Raw genomic sequence first — 19,553 nt, 5'->3', positions numbered from 1 at the left:
TCAGTTACACACACACACACACACACACACACACACACACACACACACACACCACAAGGGAAACAAAGCCTGGATCCCAAGCCAGATGGAAAGTCTGAGCAGAGACCCCAGCATAGAGCCAAGAATACCTAAAAGGGACACCCATGATGATAAACCAGGAAAGATGTGGCCCATCTCTTTCAAAAGAAGAGCAAAATGGCACCTGTCTTGGCCTTGGTTTTGGTCAAAGACAAAAATGTGGGGGGGAAAAAACTCTTAAGGCTCCTGTATATAAAGATTTCACTCAAGATTTAAAATCAGAATTTGCAATAGTAAAGGGACCCCAATGTCCCAAGCCAAAAATTGTGTTTAATATGGTTACAGAACATAGTATCCCAAAGTGCCTCACAGAGTAAAAATCTTCTCTATATCAACTACAGGCTTCAAAGGAATTCCACATATAAAGTTCCAAATAAATGAGAGTTCATAACAACAACAACAACAACAAATCACTAAATACCTAAAGTAAACACATCTTAAAGACTTCTGCAAGAAACAGCTAACTTAAAACTGCAAAGAGCCCTCCTATTACAAAGCAGATTGTAGATAAAAACCTATTTTAAGTACATTTCTGGGCTTACAGAAAACAAAGGACAAGTCCCAGAGATCCCACTCTCAATTTTCTAAGGGAAAAAAACATAATGTGAAACCAGAGCAGAGAGCTACAAGCTACAAGGCCACAGGATAAATTTCCCTGAAGGCAAATGACAATACTACCATAGCCCTACAACTCAGAGACTAAGTAATATCAAAGCAACTGTCAAGTCTGGGAAGAAATTCCTGTCTCAAGACAGGTGTGCAGGGAAGGAGCAATGTGGTATTGGGCTAGCAGCGCCCCCTGGTAACAGGTCAAGGCAATCACAAATACTCCAAGAAGGAAAACATCCCCTGTTTCAACCCTCAGGACAGAGGTCAAAAGATATGAGCTCAAAACCTGCACCAAAATGTTTATAGCAGCTTTATTCATAATTGTGAAAAATTGGAAACAAAAGAGATGTCCTTCAACAGGTGAGTGGATAAACTGTAGTGCACATGCATACAATGGACTATTATTCAATAATATAAAGAAATGAGCTATCAAGCTACAAAAAGGACATGAAAGAACCTTAAATACATATTGCTAAGAGAAAGAAACCAGTCTGGAAAAGCCACATACTGTATGATTCCAACTATATGAAAAAGGCACAACTCCGTAGACTGTAAGAAATCAGTGTGGTTGTATGATTTTTTCTTGTTGATTTGCTTGAGTTCTTTATAGATTCTAGTTATCAGTGCTTTATCAGATTCTAGTTATCAGTGCTTTATAGCATGCAAATATTTTCTCCTATTCTGTAGGTTGTCTATTGGCTCTAATGATTGTTTCCATGGCTGTGCAGAAGTTTTTTAATTTAATCAGGTCCCATTTATTTATTTTTGTTTTTACTGGAATTGCTTTGGTGATCTTCTTCATATATTCTTTGCCTAGGCCAATGTCTATAAGAGTTTTTTCAACATTTTCTTCTAGAATTCTTATGGTTTCATGCCTTAAAAACTGGGCAAAAAAGCCGGGCGCGGTGGCTCACGCCTGTAATCCTAGCTCTTGGGAGGCTGAGGCGGGCGGATTGCTCAAGGTCAGGAGTTCAAAACCAGCCTGAGCAAGAGCAAGACCCCGTCTCTACTATAAATACAAAGAAATTAATTGGCCAACTGATATATATATAGAAAAAATTAGCCGGGCATGGTGGCGCATGCCTGTAGTCCCAGCTACTTGGGAGGCTGAGGCAGAAGGATTGCTTGAGCCCAGGAGTTTGAGGTTGCTGTGAGCTAGGCTGACGCCACAGCACTCACTCTAGCCTGGGCAACAAAGCGAGACTCTGTCTCAAAAAAAAAAAAAAATAAAAGTGGGCAAAAGAGATGAATAGAAACTTTTCAAAGGAAGATAGATCAATAGCCAACAAACATGGAAAAATGCTCAACATGTCAATCTTCAGGGAAATGCAAATCGAAACCACAATGGATATCACTTAACTGTGGTTGTTATCAAAAAGTCCCAAAACAAATGTTGGTGTGGATGCAGAGAGATAGGAACACTCATACACTTCTTGTGGGACTGCAAACTAGTACCACTTCTGTGGAAAGTAATATGGAGATACCTCAAGAGCTAAAAGTAGAACTACCACCTGATCCAGCAATCCCATTACTAGGTATCTACCCAAAGGAAAAAAAAGACATTCTATAAAAAAAAAAAAGATACCTGCACTCGAATGTTTATAGCAGCACAATTCACAAATGCAAAGATGTACAAACAACCCATCAATTAAATACATGAGTGGATTATTAATAAAATGTGGTATATGTATACCATGAAGTACTACTCAGCCACAAAAAAATATGGTGAACTAACACCTCTATATTAACCTGGATGGAATTGGAGACCATTCTCCCAAGTGAAGTATCACAAGAATGGAAAAACACACATCACGTGTACTCACCATTAAATTGGAACTAATCGATCAACACTTATGTGCACATACGTAAATAACATTCATTGGAAATCAAGCAGGTGGGAGAGGGGAGGAAGGGATGGGTAAATTCACACCTAACAGGTACAATGCACACCATCTGGTGATGGGCACACTTTGACGCAAATAGTACAAAAGCAATTTATGTAACTAAAACGTTTGTATTCCCATAATATTCTGAAATAAATTTAAAAAAGAAATCAGTGGTAGCCAGGGACTTAGGAATTTGAGAGGAGAGATGAATGGGTGAAGCACAGAATATTTTTAGGGGAGCAAAACCACAGTATGACACTGTAATGGTGGATATATGACATTAAGCATTTGTCAAAAGCCACAGAACCATACAACACAGAGTGAAACTTAATAAACGTAATAAACTTTAGTTAATAATAACGAATCAATACTGGCTCATCAATTCTAACAAATGTACTACACTTATCCTAGATGTTAATAATAGGAGAAAATGAAAGAGGAGAAGAGGGACTATATGAGAACTCTATACTTTCTGCGAAGTTTTTCTCTAAACATAAAACTTTTCTAAAAATGAAGTAAATTCAAAAAAGATATGAGCTCATAATCAAAGATGACCAAAAATATAATGAAATGAGAAACATGAGTGAGAATCACAAGAAAAGCTCAAGTACATCAGCTCCTGGAAGTATACAGGCTATAAAATAGCCATAAGGAATCACAAAAATGAGAAGAAACAAAACATGATCAAAAAATACTAAATAGATTTGGAAAAAAAAATAAAATTTCAGGTGTAAAAAAGTATAAAAGCTGAAGTTAAAAATTTAATTGGTAAACTGCAAATATGGCATACCTGAAGAGAGACCCTGCTCGAGGGTCAGCTATACATAAAACTCTGGCAAGATTTAGCTAGAGAAAAGAAGCAAGACAAAAGTAAACAATATGAAGAATGAAAAAAGGGTATGAAGCTATAGTTATAGCAGAAACTAAAAAGATAGTAAAAGAGTATAAACAAACTTATGCCAATAAATTTGCAAATTTAAATATATGACTAGAAAAATGTACAACAAATTGACACAAAATAGAAAATGTGAATGAATTTATAACCATCAAAAAAATGGAATCAGTACTTAAAAATCTTCCCACAAGGTAAATGCAATGCCCAGGCCCAGGTTTTACTTTTCTATAATACCTTTTACAGAAAGGTTTTATCACACATTCATAGAACAGATAATTCCAATCTTACACATAAAAAGAGGACTCTACAATTCATTTTATGGGACTGGTCTTACCTTGATATGAATTTTACTTCAAGAAAAGAAAATTATAGGCAAGTCTCACTGACAGTATAGATGTAAAAGTCTACACAAAGTATTAGTAGACTGAATCTAGCAATGTAAAAAAAAATCACCAAGATATTTTTATTCTAAAATGCAAAGTTACTATAGTAGAAGCTCTATTCAGGATTTATGTAATTAAAGTGAACAGATTAAAAAAAAATAATGTAATCTCAGTAAATGCATAAATTATAAACACTAAAGTCAATAAAGTCAATAAAGTCAATAAAATTTATTGGTGGGAAAAAAATTAGCAAACTAGGAATAAAAGAGAATTTCCTCCTTGATAAAGAGTATCTATTAAAAATGTACAATAAACATTATGTTCAATAGAGAAATATTAAAACCATTCCCTTTAAAATCAGAAATGAGACAAGGATGCCCATTATCACCACTTCTATTTAACATTGCACTAGGAACTGCCACCAACACAATAAAGCAAGAAAAAAGAAATAACAGCCAAAAAGATTATATTCAAGTTTGAATTTATAGCATCACCATGACTTGAAGTAAAAAAATATTTTTAACCTTAGTAGGTCCACATGAATTGATAGTACCTAACTACCTGCCTATATGGAATTTAGCTTTATCTAAACTGTAAGCAAAGTAAAATGACAAATAAACATAGGAAAAAAATGTTTACATTTACATCAACCTCAGAAGTAACCCAGCAAAATGAAAACCACAACAGAGCTGATACATTAAACATAACAAATTATCAAAAATGGAAAAGTGAGAACAACAATTATAAGGATGGGGAGATATAGGAACTCTCATACATTGGTGGAGGAAAAACAATTGGCATTATCTGGTAAAAGTGAACATACTACATGTTTTACTCCTGAAGAATCTCTTGAACATGTGCATCAGTTGACATATAAGAGTTTTCACAGTAGTATTGCTTTTAGTAGCAAAATTTCTTTTAAAACATCAAAACTGGAAAGAACCCAAATGTCTATCAACAGTTACCTGGATAAACTCATGTATAAATGTAATAATATATATTAGAGAAAATGAATCAGTTGCAACTATACATCAACAAGGATGAATGACAAAACATATCTACAATAGACTAAATTTCATATATTTCTTATGTTTTATAAATACAGACATTTGGTAAAACCATTAAGCAAGGAAATTTTTAACACAAATTCATGATAGTTGTTTCCTCTGGAATATAGGGAGGGAGCACATGAACTTCTTGCTGGTAATATTCCATTTCTTAAGCTATACATTAATTTCAGTAGAATATGCTACCTCAGGTGGTACTGAATTTCCCATCACAGATCTCATGCATGGGAGACATTTAGAGAAAGAGAATATAAACATCACATAAAGAATTGGAATTAATTACCCTATAGGTCTATATCCATCATAACAAGCAGCACAAAGTGTTGCACATAAAAACAAATAATAATTATAACAAACACTAATTGAATAGTGACTTTGGCAGATACTGCTGTTGGCTAACCAACATCCTTTCTTATTCTTCCTTGATAGCAGATTCCAATTTTGTTCTGCCATCTATCCTTCCCCCATGTAACTCAGGGTGGGCATCCCAGCTTGAGGGACATCTTTGATTTAATCTAAACTAATCCTGTAGTACATTGGTGTAGGGGTAAACACGTCATCCTGTTTTGGCCAAGGAGACAGGAGGTAGAGTCTACTGAGGGGCACCTGGGAAAGGTTTCCTGGCTCCTACACAAAAGACCCAGAAATGGATATTCTTTCTTGGTGGTGTCATGCACAGATGCTGCTGCCACAATGCAACCATGAGAAAGATTAGCCTCAAAACTAAGCCTATTGATCCATGATGACAACACTGAGACGATGAATTAAAGCTGGAGCCCCTCACTTCTTGACTCGCTGGCAAATATTAATAATATATCACCATATTGTTTATATATTCCCACTGAAGCCATATTAACTGACACACTTAACCACACACACAGGGTTTGCTCATTTAATCCTTACAGCAGTTCAATGAGTTAAGTACCATTATTATGTCCATTTTATAGACAATAAAACTTAGAAGAATGAAAGTAAGTCACTCAAAGTCACACATACACTGAGTGGCAAATTCTGGGGTGTCTGATGCCAAAACCCACGCTGATTAAGTCAAAAATTTCGTACAGAAAAATCACAAGAAATAGTAACCCACCAGGTCAAATTTCCCTTGAAACTTTTCAGTATTTTTTCACTGTAAGTATCCCCCATCTGTCATCACTGTTCATTCTACAATATTTTGGCTACTCCAACAAACACAAAGCTAGGGTAGGGAAACCCATACAAATAGTCTACATTGCTGCAAATTAAAAAAAACAACTAAATAAAACACTAGACAGGCATTTCAGAACCTTTATACATTATCCATAGATATTGGTACAAATCTTTTATCTAAGCATTACCATTAAAATGCTATTTAAAAAATTTTTAAATGGTTGTATATATTTAGTGAAATGTGAAAACATGTTATAATTAACCCACTAAAACTGAAAGCAATACAACAGAAGATCAGATCACCACCTCAAGATTTTTGGTATTTTCATGTTGACACTAAAGCATATTGCCTTTTCATTTAGATATATTTATATATGACATAAGGATGTGCCATAATGGTAGGAAGGATTTTCAGGCTGGCAAAAAGTAGCCACAGTGAAAGGTGATAAAAATTCACCCCTATGGAAACATAAGTCTCAGCTTAGGGTCCATTCCTTTCTTCTCCCATACTCCCTCCTATGATCCTGACTCCTGGATTACAGGATTCACGATAGAAATGAGAAAGAGGGAAAAACTAGACAGATGAGGTAAGAAGTGGTAGCAATTGACCAGAATTAACCTAAGTGCAGGTGATGGAGTTAATTGACTTGGCAAATGAAAATGTTATGCTCTGTTGCTCAGAACAAAATTTTCTTCATGAATAATTATGACTGCAGAGCACATGGTTACATATCTGACTTAAAAGATATCATTTGGATTATTTAGAAATAGATCTTGAAAACAAACCTCAAGTGGCTCTTCACCACCTTTTACTTGATTTTCACCCATTTCTCCATTCTCATAGCTGCTGTTCTTCTCAACCCATAACTCAGACTTTTCTACAGTCAGTCGGAGCTGGTCTAGATCTGCCTTGATCTGCTTGTAGTTATCTACGTCTTGATTGGACACCAGTAACTGCACCTGGGAACAGAAGAATTTCAACCCTTAACTTACTATGAAACTTCCTTTATTCCTATTTCCTTTACGTTGAAAATCCCTTGTCTTTAAACATATTTATCTCCTAAAGTTCAATATTAGAATATTTATGAATACCTTAGATGTGTATTGGCCATAAAAACTTACCTGTAAGTATCTGTGAACTCTAACCAACATACTCACGTTATTTAAAAAAAAAACAAATTTTTAAAGTAAGCCCTAGCACAACTTTTCAAAACACTAAGGAGTAATTTAAGATGAAATAGACCCTAACTCTAATTTCACTGCTGAAGTTAATTTTTCTGAGACTCTCTCTGATTAATAAAAGGTAGACACATAAAAATAAGTGGAAGAAAATATTGACAGGTATAATCTAAACCTCATGACATACATGTGTATTTTATTATAATTTATATGTGTTATATGGCATATACATACATGCATAATTATATGTATTTACATGACTATCTTTTTAATTATTTAACATTCTTTAACATATTCCTGCAAAACTTCCTAATAAAGATCAATGCCCTATTAAATAAAATAAATATTATTGAAATATATACATAAGCACTTGGGTATTATTGATCAATAACCTCAAGATTGATGCCTTATTCAAAGATCACAAAAATTAGAACCATCGCAGTTCCTTTCTTTTGGATTTATACATTTTTCAATAGCAAAATAATTCATTCTTTCAGGGTTGCTGCTTGTCCTACCCAAATTTATCAGTAAAATTTGGGGGCAAAATAAGAGTTACGGCAACAAAATTCCCAATATATTATGATCCCCCAGCGCCTTCTTAAATCTTAGTGCCTGTCATTTGCATTAAAAATATTAACTGAAAATCACTTGTGGGGAGCTCTTTCTAAAATAGATCATGTCCTGGCATAGACAAGGCCACGTCTATGTTTAAAAATAGAAAGTCTCCCCAGGAAAAGCCACACAGTCTCAATAACTGCAACCATGAAGTCAGGTTGGATGTTAAAAGCAACATTTTCGGGGCTTCTGCTATGGGACCATTGGGGGCTACTCGGTCTTACCTGCTTAAATGCCTGTAAAACTTCCGCTCTCTGGCTGAAGTGCTTGAATAGTAGCTGCAGGGCTCCAGAGAGCAAAGGGGGGTAGTCGTGCATGATCAGATGAATGAGGACCCGTAAGAACGTCCTGCCTCCTTCATCGTCAAGTTGAACTGGGTTTTTTTCCTTCCTGTAAAACCAAAAATAATTCTAAAGTGACTTATATTTATATAACATCTACACTGAAGTGATTGAAATTGTGTGTGTATATTTCTCAGTTATATCACTTATTTTCCCAAACTTGGAAGTAAAAAGGAAGAAATTTTTACTTTCCCCCTCCCCCTCATTGTAACTGATGAGGAAATAATCACAAAGAAAAACTGGTGCTTGCCCATGAAGTAGGAGTGACCGATCTAGTCTATCTAGGACTGAGGGAGTTCCTAGGCAAATCGGGATGAGTGGGTTACCCAGGCATAGACAAAACACAGGCGTCTGAATCAATCCAAAAGCATTTGTTGAAACATCCTAGGCTGGATGTACACTGATTTTCCCCAGAGCCCTGGAGACCCCTACATGACAGCAGGGAGGGGCAGGAAGACAGTGAGCACATGCGGAACCACCCCCAGAGCAGCCACACGCCTGTGGTGTATTATGACTCTGAGTAAGATCTCACTGGAACAAAAGGTCCATCTATTTTAATGTGAAATCATAAGTGGTTCACTCTCTCTTCCTGGGAAAAGTAAAAATACATCAATAGGCAAACAGCAACAAAAACCGGTACTACAATATAAAAGCAAAGCTAAACAAGTATTTGCTAAAGATTAAAATCCTTTTGGCTCCCTTAATTCTCAATTCGTGTCTTTCTAACAACAACAACAAATGCAACAAAAAGTTTAGTGCAGTAGTCCCCACTTATCCGCAGATTCGCTTTCTGTAAGTTTCAGCTACCCGGGGTCTACCGCGGTCCCAAAAAATTAAATAGAAAATTCCAGAAATAAACAATGCATAAGTTTTAAATTGTGCGCCATCCCACTCCATCCCACCTAGGACATGAATCATCCCTTTGTCCAGCGTATCCACAGTGTCTACGATCCCTGCCCATGAGTCACATGGAAGTCAGTGCTCTGGGTTATAAGCTCGACCATCTCCCTTATCTCAGGGCTTGTGTTCAAGTAATCCTTATTTCACCTTATAATGGCCCCAAGGCCCAAGGATGGTGATGCTGGCATGTTGTTACAACTGTTTTACTTTATTATTAGCTATTGTTGTTAATCTCTCAATGTGCCTAATTTATAAAGTAAACTTTATCATAGGTATGTACATACAGGAAAATACGTAGTGCATATATAGGGTTTGGTACTATCCAAGGGTTTTAGGCATCTACTGGGGGTCTTGCAACAAATCTACTATAGATAAAGGGGGACCACTGTATACCCTTTTTTAGGTTCTCATTTCAAGTCTATAAGGAAAACGAACACTAGAAACTAATAATTTGTAGCTTATGCATTTTACTTTTTTCTTTTCTGATTGCTATTTTCTGAAAAAGAAATGAATTGAAAACAATAAATGGCAGGGTAGCAAAGGAGGGTAGTCAGACCAAAGGTATTTTGTTTTCTTTAATTATGGATATTTCCAATCGGCAGAAAATAGCTGTATTTCTCACATATAAAGTTAATGATAACATTAAAGAAGTTACTTTCTTGCCTCAAATATCTAGGATTCAAGGAAGCAATGCTTTACAAGATGCAGCGATATTTATACCAGGGGAGTTAAAGGGCATTCTTGGACTGTCATTATTTGAAGAAAGAAAAGCAGAGAATTCAGGGAAAAGTTCAATACACTGATCTAATTTCTCTTTTCCCTTTTTTTTACCTGACCTAAAGAAAACCTTTGCTTTCTCCCCTAGAGTAAATTAGTAGCTCCATTTCTGGCAGAAATAATGTTAGCAACAATAGAGGGTCTAAAAATAGATAGATATAGGGAAATGAACAATAACGAAGTATCAATAAAATTCTAAGTAAAATCTTATTCCACAAGTAAGATAAAGAAACATAAATGTTACTATACCTTCCAGCAAACATAGTTTCTGCCTGTGCTGCAATTTCATCTATATCAGGAACAATAGCTGCAAAGACAAACGGTAAAATCTATTCTTTATCTTATTTTAATTAGGAAACACAATATTCGTAGTTGCTTACCTGAAAATATTTTTGTCTTAATTCTTTGACTCTCCCAATTCAATTAACAGTTTTAAAAAAATCACAACATAGTTCCACTTAGACAGCAATGTAATTTTTCAATGTAAACTATGTTTTAAACTAATGTATTGCTGTAGTCAAAGATATATTTAAAAAATTCAGAAAGCGCCATTTAAAAAGTGCCTCTTATCTGTATAAATGTATGTATATATACATTAAATGATACAATTTAAATGGGTGACAACACTGAAAAATAATTTTTTAAAGAATCGAAATATACATACAATCAGCCTTGTTGCTAAATGCTGTTTCCAAACAACACGGTCTTTTTACCTAACTTTGATGTGACTAAAACTCTATCCCTTTTCCCTGTGGGACAGGGTGTTTTTTTCTATGTAAACCAATCATGATTCTTTACCGTCCCCCACCACCAACATTCTAAAGATGCCTTTCTTAAGATAATATGTTTAAATGATAAATAAACTATTTATTTCCCATCTCGAAAGCATAAAAAGAAAACAGGGCAAGACATAAGAAGGGGAAAAACAGTTTTCCCTAGAAAGTTATCCTTTACAGATACAAACAATGAAAAGAGAGCAGGTAAAATCAGAGAGAAAGCATTTTCTGGGGTGCCCCTAGACTGTCCCTCGGCTACTTTACTGACACTTAAAGCTCATGTTTCCAGAAGTCTGGCTTCTGGGAGCCAATAATTTTTATGCTACTGTCAACGCAACCCGCCAGCAAGACTTTCTGGTTCTGCCATATCATTCCTGGAAATAGCCCTTTGGGGTTCTACACTTCTGGGAAGCAGAAAAACAACACTGTTGCAAATGTGCCAGAAGTGACTTCTCGCTTAGGCAAGCTGAACTCCATCTCTAGAGGCATGGTGCCTTCTGGATGGCACTAATGATCCAGACAGCCGGACATTGGGTCTAGCAACCATTTTAACTACACACTTACAATCACTGCGTCATTCCTCATTGACTGACAGACAAAGAAGAGGTGAGTTCCTAAGGTTGTCACAGTGGTGTGGTTAGAAGAAAGTCTCACATCTGTGTAGGAATCCTATCCTCAGAAAAAGAATCCTGTTAACTAGCTAAATTTTGAATAAGATGAAGTTTCCAGCCTGCCACGACCGGCCTGACCTATCCAAGAAAGTGGTAATTTAATATTTTGGGGGGGGTTTCCAAAAGTCCTTCCTATAGTCACAAAATTTTTACCATCATTTGTGTGCTCTTTTGTTGTTATGCTCCAACACTCAGAGATAGAGTGGCTTCATTCTCACACCTTTTAGATGTGAAAATTGAAGTACAGTTCTAGCTTATAACCATACAAAGTAAAACACACACACATACACACACATACAAAAGAAACCAACAACATATATAGGCCTTCAGGGAATGTCATCTCTTTATTCTTGGATCAGGTGAGAGCTTCCCTACAAAACACTTTTCCTTCTGACAACTGCATTTCACACACTGCTCTTTGATTCAGGCAGAAAAATTTCTCTTAGATTTTCACCGAAATGGCACGATGCTTAAAAGATTTACCAGGGGACCTCAAACTTTTTAAACCGGGGGCCAGTTCACTGTTCCTCAGGCCATTGGAGGGCCGGACTATAGTTTAAAAAAAACCATGAACAAATTCCTATGCACACTGCACATATCTTATTTTGAAGTAAAAAAAAACAAACGGTGGCCTAATGACCATTAGCAAGTAACTTAACTCCTCTGACCTTGATTTTCTTATCTGTAAAATGGCGCAATAAACAATATCTCCACCTCACAGAGTTGTTAAGACTACAAAGGAAAAGACATCCACGGGACTTAGCACCAGACAACAGCAAACATCCTCCCCACCATTCTAGGTGAGTTATTTTACGCTCTGTCTCAGTTCTTTCACGTCTTTAGTGGAGATTATGTCTCCATTTTTGTCTCGCAAAAATATGGTTATGTTTTAAAACATGAAAGGTACTTTCAAGTTCTCAGAAAAACAAAATACAAAGAGTGAATACTGTCACCTGATGGTAGTAAAGTGTCTGGAGAGCCATTGGCAGACGTCTCAGCATTTTCATTGTCCTCGCCAAACTCCTTCTTATATATTGACAGCATATATGAGATCCTATAGTCTAGTCTGACACTCAGGATAAACTATAAGGAACATTAAAAACAACATAATTTTCTTTGATTAGCACAGTTTTTTAAAAGGCAATTCGTTACACACGACACCAAGAACAATATAACTATCAACATTTCAAACGAACTAGTTAGAAACTTTATTTGTAAACCCTAACACGTCAGTTGCCTGTATGTTTATCAGCCTTACCACTAAGGAAAGGGATGCATTTCCATTAGCCAATGTCAGTACAATCTCAAAGCAATTTTTGTAAAGAAAATTCGACTCCCCGAGATTGCTCTCTGAATATTCCAGGTAGAGGTATTACGTGGGTCTGTGAGTAGAGATGACCGTGATGGAATTTCACTGAGCACTTTGCAGAGCTGCCGTTGGCTCTGCGAGGAGACTGATGGAGCTGTGACCCTCGTCCTTGCACCAAAAGGTCAAGAAATCAGCTACAACAGTACTGACTCAGGCTATATCATGATCAGTCCTGGAGCCAGGCTCTAAGGGGACAGCTGAAATAATAGGAACTATACACCACAGATTTTCCTCATCGGCGTTTGTGTTTCCTTAGGTTTGTGGTCTTATCGTCATTCTCATCAGCTAATACATGGACAGATCCAATCCTCTGCTAGGAGCCACAGGGAATGCAAACACTTGAAGCCCACTGCCCTCAAGAAACCAATAATCAAGGTGGGAAACAAAATATAGCATTGTTAACATAATTAGGAAATTATTGAGGGCTAAATCACCTGTTCTAAATTTAAAGGAGATGAGAGGAGGAAAAGTCGGGAGGTGCCACAGATCAGAGTTGTGGTTTTGACATAGCTCCTCCCTGCCTCCCTCCCTCCCCCCAGGTTGCCTGGGAGAGGCCCAGGTTAGCCTTTTGTCTCAGCATAATTACGAGTGGCGCCCCCTACATTCTCAAACGACTCTCATTTGACAGTAAGCAACAGAGTCTCCCTAGTTTTAGGGAAATTGGCATTACGTGGCATCTAAAACACTTATTAACTTTTTGTTGAAGATAAGGAAACATAAAGTTGTATTTCATAAATATAACCAAAATAAAAACTTCTACTCTCTAATATGCCCAATTATGAGAAACAAATGGGAAGTAGATGGAAAGGAGGAAAGCAAAGGATAAAAACTAGGGCAGAGAAAGAGTTGGGAGAGGGCCAGAGAGAAAGAGAGAGAGAAATCAAAAGAGAGACCGAAAGAGACACACAAAGTGATGGGAATAAGAGGAGAAGACCCAGAAAGAGAAGAGCTGCCAGCAAGCAGAAGACCTGCCAAGGAGCATGGCTACAAAGAAATTCTTGAAGAGATGTTCCAAGAAAGGAACACATCCAAGAAGCAGCACATGGGCACAGTGAAGCTGACCCAGACACAGGGACGCAAAAATCAGAGCATGAACAGAGGTTCAAGGAGAATATATAAAGATCCCAAAAGAGGCAGCAAAAACGAATCAGCCCTAGACTGCTGTGCCACAGAATCTCCATCTCATCATTTCTTAGCTGTTTGAGTTTTTTTTTTTTTTTAATTCTCCTTTTCTGTTACTGTGGGCTAAAATGAGGTCATGTATTTTAGAGGTTGTCCCATGGGTAGGATGATGTTAAGCTGGGGGCTCATTAGGTCCGCGGGTCAGGTGACTGCTACCTTTCTCAGTTTAAGAAGAGGAAAACTTTAAGTGATTTTTCAGGGTCATGAACACAGCATTGGGATGCCTGCCAATATTTCTCAGGATTCAGCCTTTGTAATTCCTAGAGGAACTGTGAAACCTTTTATGATTATAAATCTAATTACTTTAAATGAAAAATATACAGACCTTTCCAGGACTACTAACCCACTTCTGGTAGCTCAGTATACATTAAATTATGGTAAAAGACATAGTAAACCATATCCAAAATTTTAATAGATACTTGAAAACTCCAAACTCCATTCTCCAAATCTGGAATAAATACTATAATTAAGGCATCATAAAACTGCCTTCCAAACTTAAATAAAAAAGCACTAAGAATTCACAGCTACAGTAATGAAAAGTTTATTCAATAAAACAGTGGGCATGAAACAGTAATTTATCTCCTTTAAATTCATAGATCTAGGTATTAGACTAGGTTATATTTTATAAATTATTCCTAGTCTCTTGGAAACAAAAACACAAAGAGAGAAAGTCACATATAAAATACTAAAACCAATGACTAACAACGTTTTAAATAATAAATAAAATTTTATTTGAGTTTCTTGCTATAACAATAAATCTGGATACACAGAATCATATGAGCAATTCCGTTAAAAACGGGAAAACGAGTTGGAATTTAATCATTAATGTTGCCTCCTCTGAAACCCTCCCTAAATGAAAGTAAAATTCAATCAGGGTCAATACTAAATGAAAAAAAAAATACCTGTGAAAGCAGTTTGAGCAACCTCAAATCACCCCACATGTGTTAGATAATATCATTAGTGTATTTAATGAAAGTGAATAAATGTGATTCATATGTTAATAGCATCTCTGTGAGATTTCTTACCAGGCTTGCCATTAACTTTAAAGAAATAAAATTAGATCAATAGTATTTCAGAATATTTGCTTAGTGATTTGGGACAAACCATGTGTGAAGTTAAACCAACAAGCAAAATTACGTCTTTGTCACTTAGTGTCTATCGTGTGACACACCTGCAAGATCTCGATAATCTTCAGCTTAGTGTCCATCACGGTCACATCCTCGTGCTCAGCGGGGCTGCCCTGCTTGCTCGGGACGATGCTGGGCTGCACGTCCGGCACGCTCATGGGGAAGATGGAGCCTCTACTGAGCACCATCTGGGTCATCATCTCTCCCACCCCGTGGATGGTCCTCATGACATTGTTCCCTGCAGTGAGAAAAGGCCATCAGTCGACCCACACAACACCTGGAGAAACGTAGCTGTAATATTCAGTTCATCACAACCAGACCAAAAACAAGACAGGCAAAGCATTAAGAGAGGAAAGAAGAGCATCAGTACTGCTCTGGCTCTTTCTTTGTACATAAAGTTAAGACATTGCAGGCACATTTCAAGATGGTAGATTTTTAAAATGGAAGTTTACTTCCATAGTATGTGACACCAACCATCACACCAGTAGACCGTAACTTTTACAATAATGCAAATGAAAGGTTATTAATCACAAAGACAAAGTGAGTTGCAAATGGGTATATACAAGGATGGCGTGAAAACATGTAGATGCTGAATTCCAGCGTTGTAACCCTATCCTCAGACCAAAGACTTTTTGGCTTTCCTTTTGCAAGACATATAAAAAGAGCTTGTGAGGAGGACCGTTACAACTTTAAGAAAACGAAAGTCTCATCTGTGGAAGAAGCATGTGTTAGCCAAGATGCTCACTACGACTTCATCCAACTTGAATAGAAAACCATTATTCCAAATCCACCAAAAGCAATAATGTTTGAGGTCATTACAAAAAACAAGCTGGTGACAGACATGATCATTTTCAAGGAGAGACCACTCTCTGTGTCTTCTCCTGAATTTGGCTTCTCGATTGTGGATAAAATTGCACGACCCTTACACACTGAACACAGATGGTTGTATCAAAGGATCCTCCTGACACTACAATGTACGGTCTCCAGCCTAACTGCCGTTTCTCACTTCTAAGTTCCTACAATAAGCAACACAGATCCCAAAGCATTATTATTTACTTTCCTTTCTCAACAGTGGTCTTTGCTTCGTGGGTGTTCGTGAAGCTTTGCCTCAGGCAAAGGCCTAAGAATCCAGCAAAAAAAATGTTCCTTTCCCTAAGTGTGTCGGGGTGTAAACCAAGAGAAAGGGAAATGGAAATAAACTAGGATGAGATAAAACTCTCAGCTCTAAGAGAAGAATATAAACTGTGGGAATACCTACAGGATCGAAAGCCAAACAGATAAAGGGAAAGAAAATATTTAAAAGACGACTCAAGAGAATCTGGATGGTCCTGATCAGAATTATCATCAAGCCACTGGTAACTACTATTATTTGTACGTTGTATTGCACAAAAGATGAAATGCCTTTTAAAATTCATTCTCTTAGCTATACAGGAAATCAGTATAAGTAAAGAGGGTGGTGCTCCAATAGTACAAATCCCAGAGTACACAAAAAAAGGTAACACTTTTTTTTCTAAAGCAGCATATTCTAGGCAGAAATTCACTTGAGTTTTCATTTAGAAGGTCTGAGACCTTTTGTTTTATTGCTACATGCATAAGCCAAACAAGAGGATAAGAAAAAAGTTATATATCAAGGTAATTCCCAAGTTTAGACAAAGTTGAGGCGAAAAGATTTGAGACAGACCCTTTCTTCTATCAGAACAACCTCGAGGCAGAATGCTTCAATGTCTGTGGTTCTCCAACAATCAGAGCAATTGCGTATATCCAAATCCCTCCCACCGTTTGCTACATGGATTGCAGGGTTGCACATCTGGTTGTTGGCAATGGTTTCGAGCTGTCGAAGTTCAACCAGCACATTTATCCAAGGCTTGATTTGAGTATGTGTATGTGTTAGCCTCCAAGAGATGCTTTCTCACCACTAACACAGAACAGCCTCGTTTGTTATTCTTACCCTTGATCCACACAGAAATCCTTGGCACCCGCGGTGTCTGCATCTTATTTAGATTTGCATGGAAAATCATCATTTAATCCAAGTGATTCTTACACAGAAAGTTAGCCCAGACAATTCTTTCCCCCCCCAAATATAGATCCTGTCACCAAGAAATTAAACTCTAGCGGCCAGAACCATAATAGCATGTAACACATGTTGTCAATGAAACCGAGGGGTTCATCTGTTCATACCACATCCTCAGATGCCTGTGGGACGTGGTCGTCACATAACTGTCCTGACATTTCCATGTATGGCCAAACCCAGGGGGCTCAAATTAAAAGGTGCTGTATTTTCTGAATTTGCTTGGTGGTGATGAGAAGTGCTTAAATTGTAAACTATTGTAACTCGAAAAACATAAAGTCAAACACTACATAAATCACAGATGTGCAAAACTTCCAGTATCCATTTTTCCTCAGAAAAAATTCTAATTCTAGACTACTGGGATAAATCAGAGATGATCAATCTTCGACATTTCAAAACAAGACTTTCTCTTCTCAAGCATAATTCGTTAATGTTGACTAAAATGTTTTCAGTGAAAAGGCTACTGTATTATTAGTGCAATATAAATTCTTTTAATAATCTAATCCCTACAAATGCAGCTTTTCTATGTTTTGGTTTTTTTTGTATTAACCCAGAAGCCAGGGTTTAGATTTATGTGTAAAGTGTATTGAGATGATTTGGGAAACTGAGAGTCACAAGTCAAAAGTAAGAAGGAAGGAATTGCTTAGAAAGAATGACATATGGGCTTTTCGGGTTCTTTCATTATATGATTGTGTAGATATTTTTACTAACTCAAATTCTCCCCTCAGTAGAAAAATCCAAAAGTAAGACAGGAATAGGAAATGCATACTGAGAGTGGTGACTGGGTTAGGAATATACTGCTTTGTTTCTTTGATTGTTTCAATAAACCAAATTTCTATTATCATTTCAAGGAAGTGAAAAGCAATAAGGAATTTATATAACACTAAACCTGTGTTGACCATAATTTAATTTTTCCCTATTCAGAAGTCAATTTATTGTTGAGATCACACAATCGGGTTCAACAATCATTAATAGGATTTATACAAGGTATAAGAATTTAACAGAATCTTGATTGAAATGTATCTTAAGTCTGTTGGTATTTATTTTTTTATTTTCATCTTTATTATCCTATTAGAATATCCTTTTCTCTATGAACACACAAAAATGATTAATTTGAATTCTTCTGTTGTTTAGATTTCAGATAGACATTTCTGAAACATTCTCAGCATTTATAAGAGATAATAGACATATTCGATTAGAAGAGTTCTGGGAATAATCATTCACAGTAATTTAATTGTTCTGTGACAAGTAAAGTCAGCTCAATGTTTTATAATAATAGAAGCCAAAAATGGATAATCCAAAAACCATTGTTATTTTCCCTGAAATACATTTTATAGTTGGGTTTGAATAAATGCATCTGCTGCTGTAATAATTCATTTGAAACAGAATGATGTTAAACTATAAAGACATGACTCAGGGAAGGCTTCCTAGTTCCCATCCCAGCTTAGCAGCTCCTTAATCCACTTCCACTTACTGGAAAACACCTACATCTCTAGAACTAGAGCATTTTTCTATTTCAAACATTCTCTGGAGCAGTGCTTCCTCCCAGTGGCTGAGGGTCTGGGTTAAAACTGGACTTTTCCATATGCGAAGAAAACAAAAACATTAGCATAAGATCAAAGTCTTAATTAAGGTAGTGATAATAGAGTAATAGGTAATATGCTACCAACTTGGATTAAATGGAAGATCAAGACTGAACACCCTGAGAAGACAATTATATAACCAGCACTCTCAGTTCCAACTTAGATCACAGTGTCTTGGAGAGCTAGATATCTAGTTTGCATAGGGTTTTTATTCCATATACTCCAAGTCCCTGAAGTGAACTCACTATCCCTCTGTCTGGTATTCTCTTGCCCCCATGGTGACATGGCTTGCTCCCTCACTGCTTTCTGATTGGTGACGCAAGGTCAGCTCTTCAGGTAGACCTCTTCTGGCCACCCTCTTCAAGAACTGCCATCGCTCTCCATCCATGCACCCACCCGCTCTATGTTTTGGTCATGGTTTAGCACTCTCTCGCATCCTATTATATACATTTGTTTGTGTATTTATTGTATTCTCTCTCCCCAGCAAAATAAAAGAACCTAGGTTCCACGAAGACAGGTATTCTGCCTGGTGTACTGCTCTATTTCTATCATCTGGAATAGTGCCTGGTGCATAGCACTCGCCTAAGGAATGTTTGTTAAATTAATGCATGAATGGAAGAAAAAAAAGATTGGATAAATAAACTATTAAGAAGGGGATGACTTTTTTAAAATAAGCTTTATATAAAAATGGATCTCAAAGGTACTCCATCCTTCAAGTTCAGTTTTTGCTTGCTGTTCTTTATACCCTCCAGGATTTCTCAAAAAAGCACATATACCTTCATGTTACTTAAAAACATATTTATTAAAAGGAAAAGAAAATGAATAAAATAGATACCAATGAGATAAGGAAAAATAATGAAACCTGCCTCTATCAACAGCATGTCATGTACTTTACAGG

General features: G+C 36.7%; 1 protein-coding gene across 1 annotated transcript in view; it reads right to left on the bottom strand.

The window, feature by feature from the left end:
- ITPR2 (inositol 1,4,5-trisphosphate receptor type 2) overlaps nt 1-19,553 on the bottom strand; it is a 467,092-nt gene that overhangs the window by 275,877 nt on the left and 171,662 nt on the right. The window contains exons 22-26 of the mRNA XM_012739535.3: nt 15,049-15,242; nt 12,280-12,409; nt 10,129-10,186; nt 8,086-8,251; nt 6,854-7,027 (exon numbers count right to left, since the gene is read on the bottom strand). Coding sequence (XP_012594989.3) covers nt 6,854-7,027; nt 8,086-8,251; nt 10,129-10,186; nt 12,280-12,409; nt 15,049-15,242 — 722 coding nt within the window. The remainder of the gene's footprint in view (nt 1-6,853; nt 7,028-8,085; nt 8,252-10,128; nt 10,187-12,279; nt 12,410-15,048; nt 15,243-19,553) is intronic.

The sequence above is a fragment of the Microcebus murinus genome, chromosome 10 (assembly GCF_040939455.1).
Source record: "Microcebus murinus isolate Inina chromosome 10, M.murinus_Inina_mat1.0, whole genome shotgun sequence".
Classification (NCBI taxonomy): Eukaryota; Metazoa; Chordata; class Mammalia; order Primates; family Cheirogaleidae; genus Microcebus; species Microcebus murinus.
Note: the sequence above shows the minus strand (reverse complement) of the source record. Positions and strands in the feature narration are given on the sequence as shown.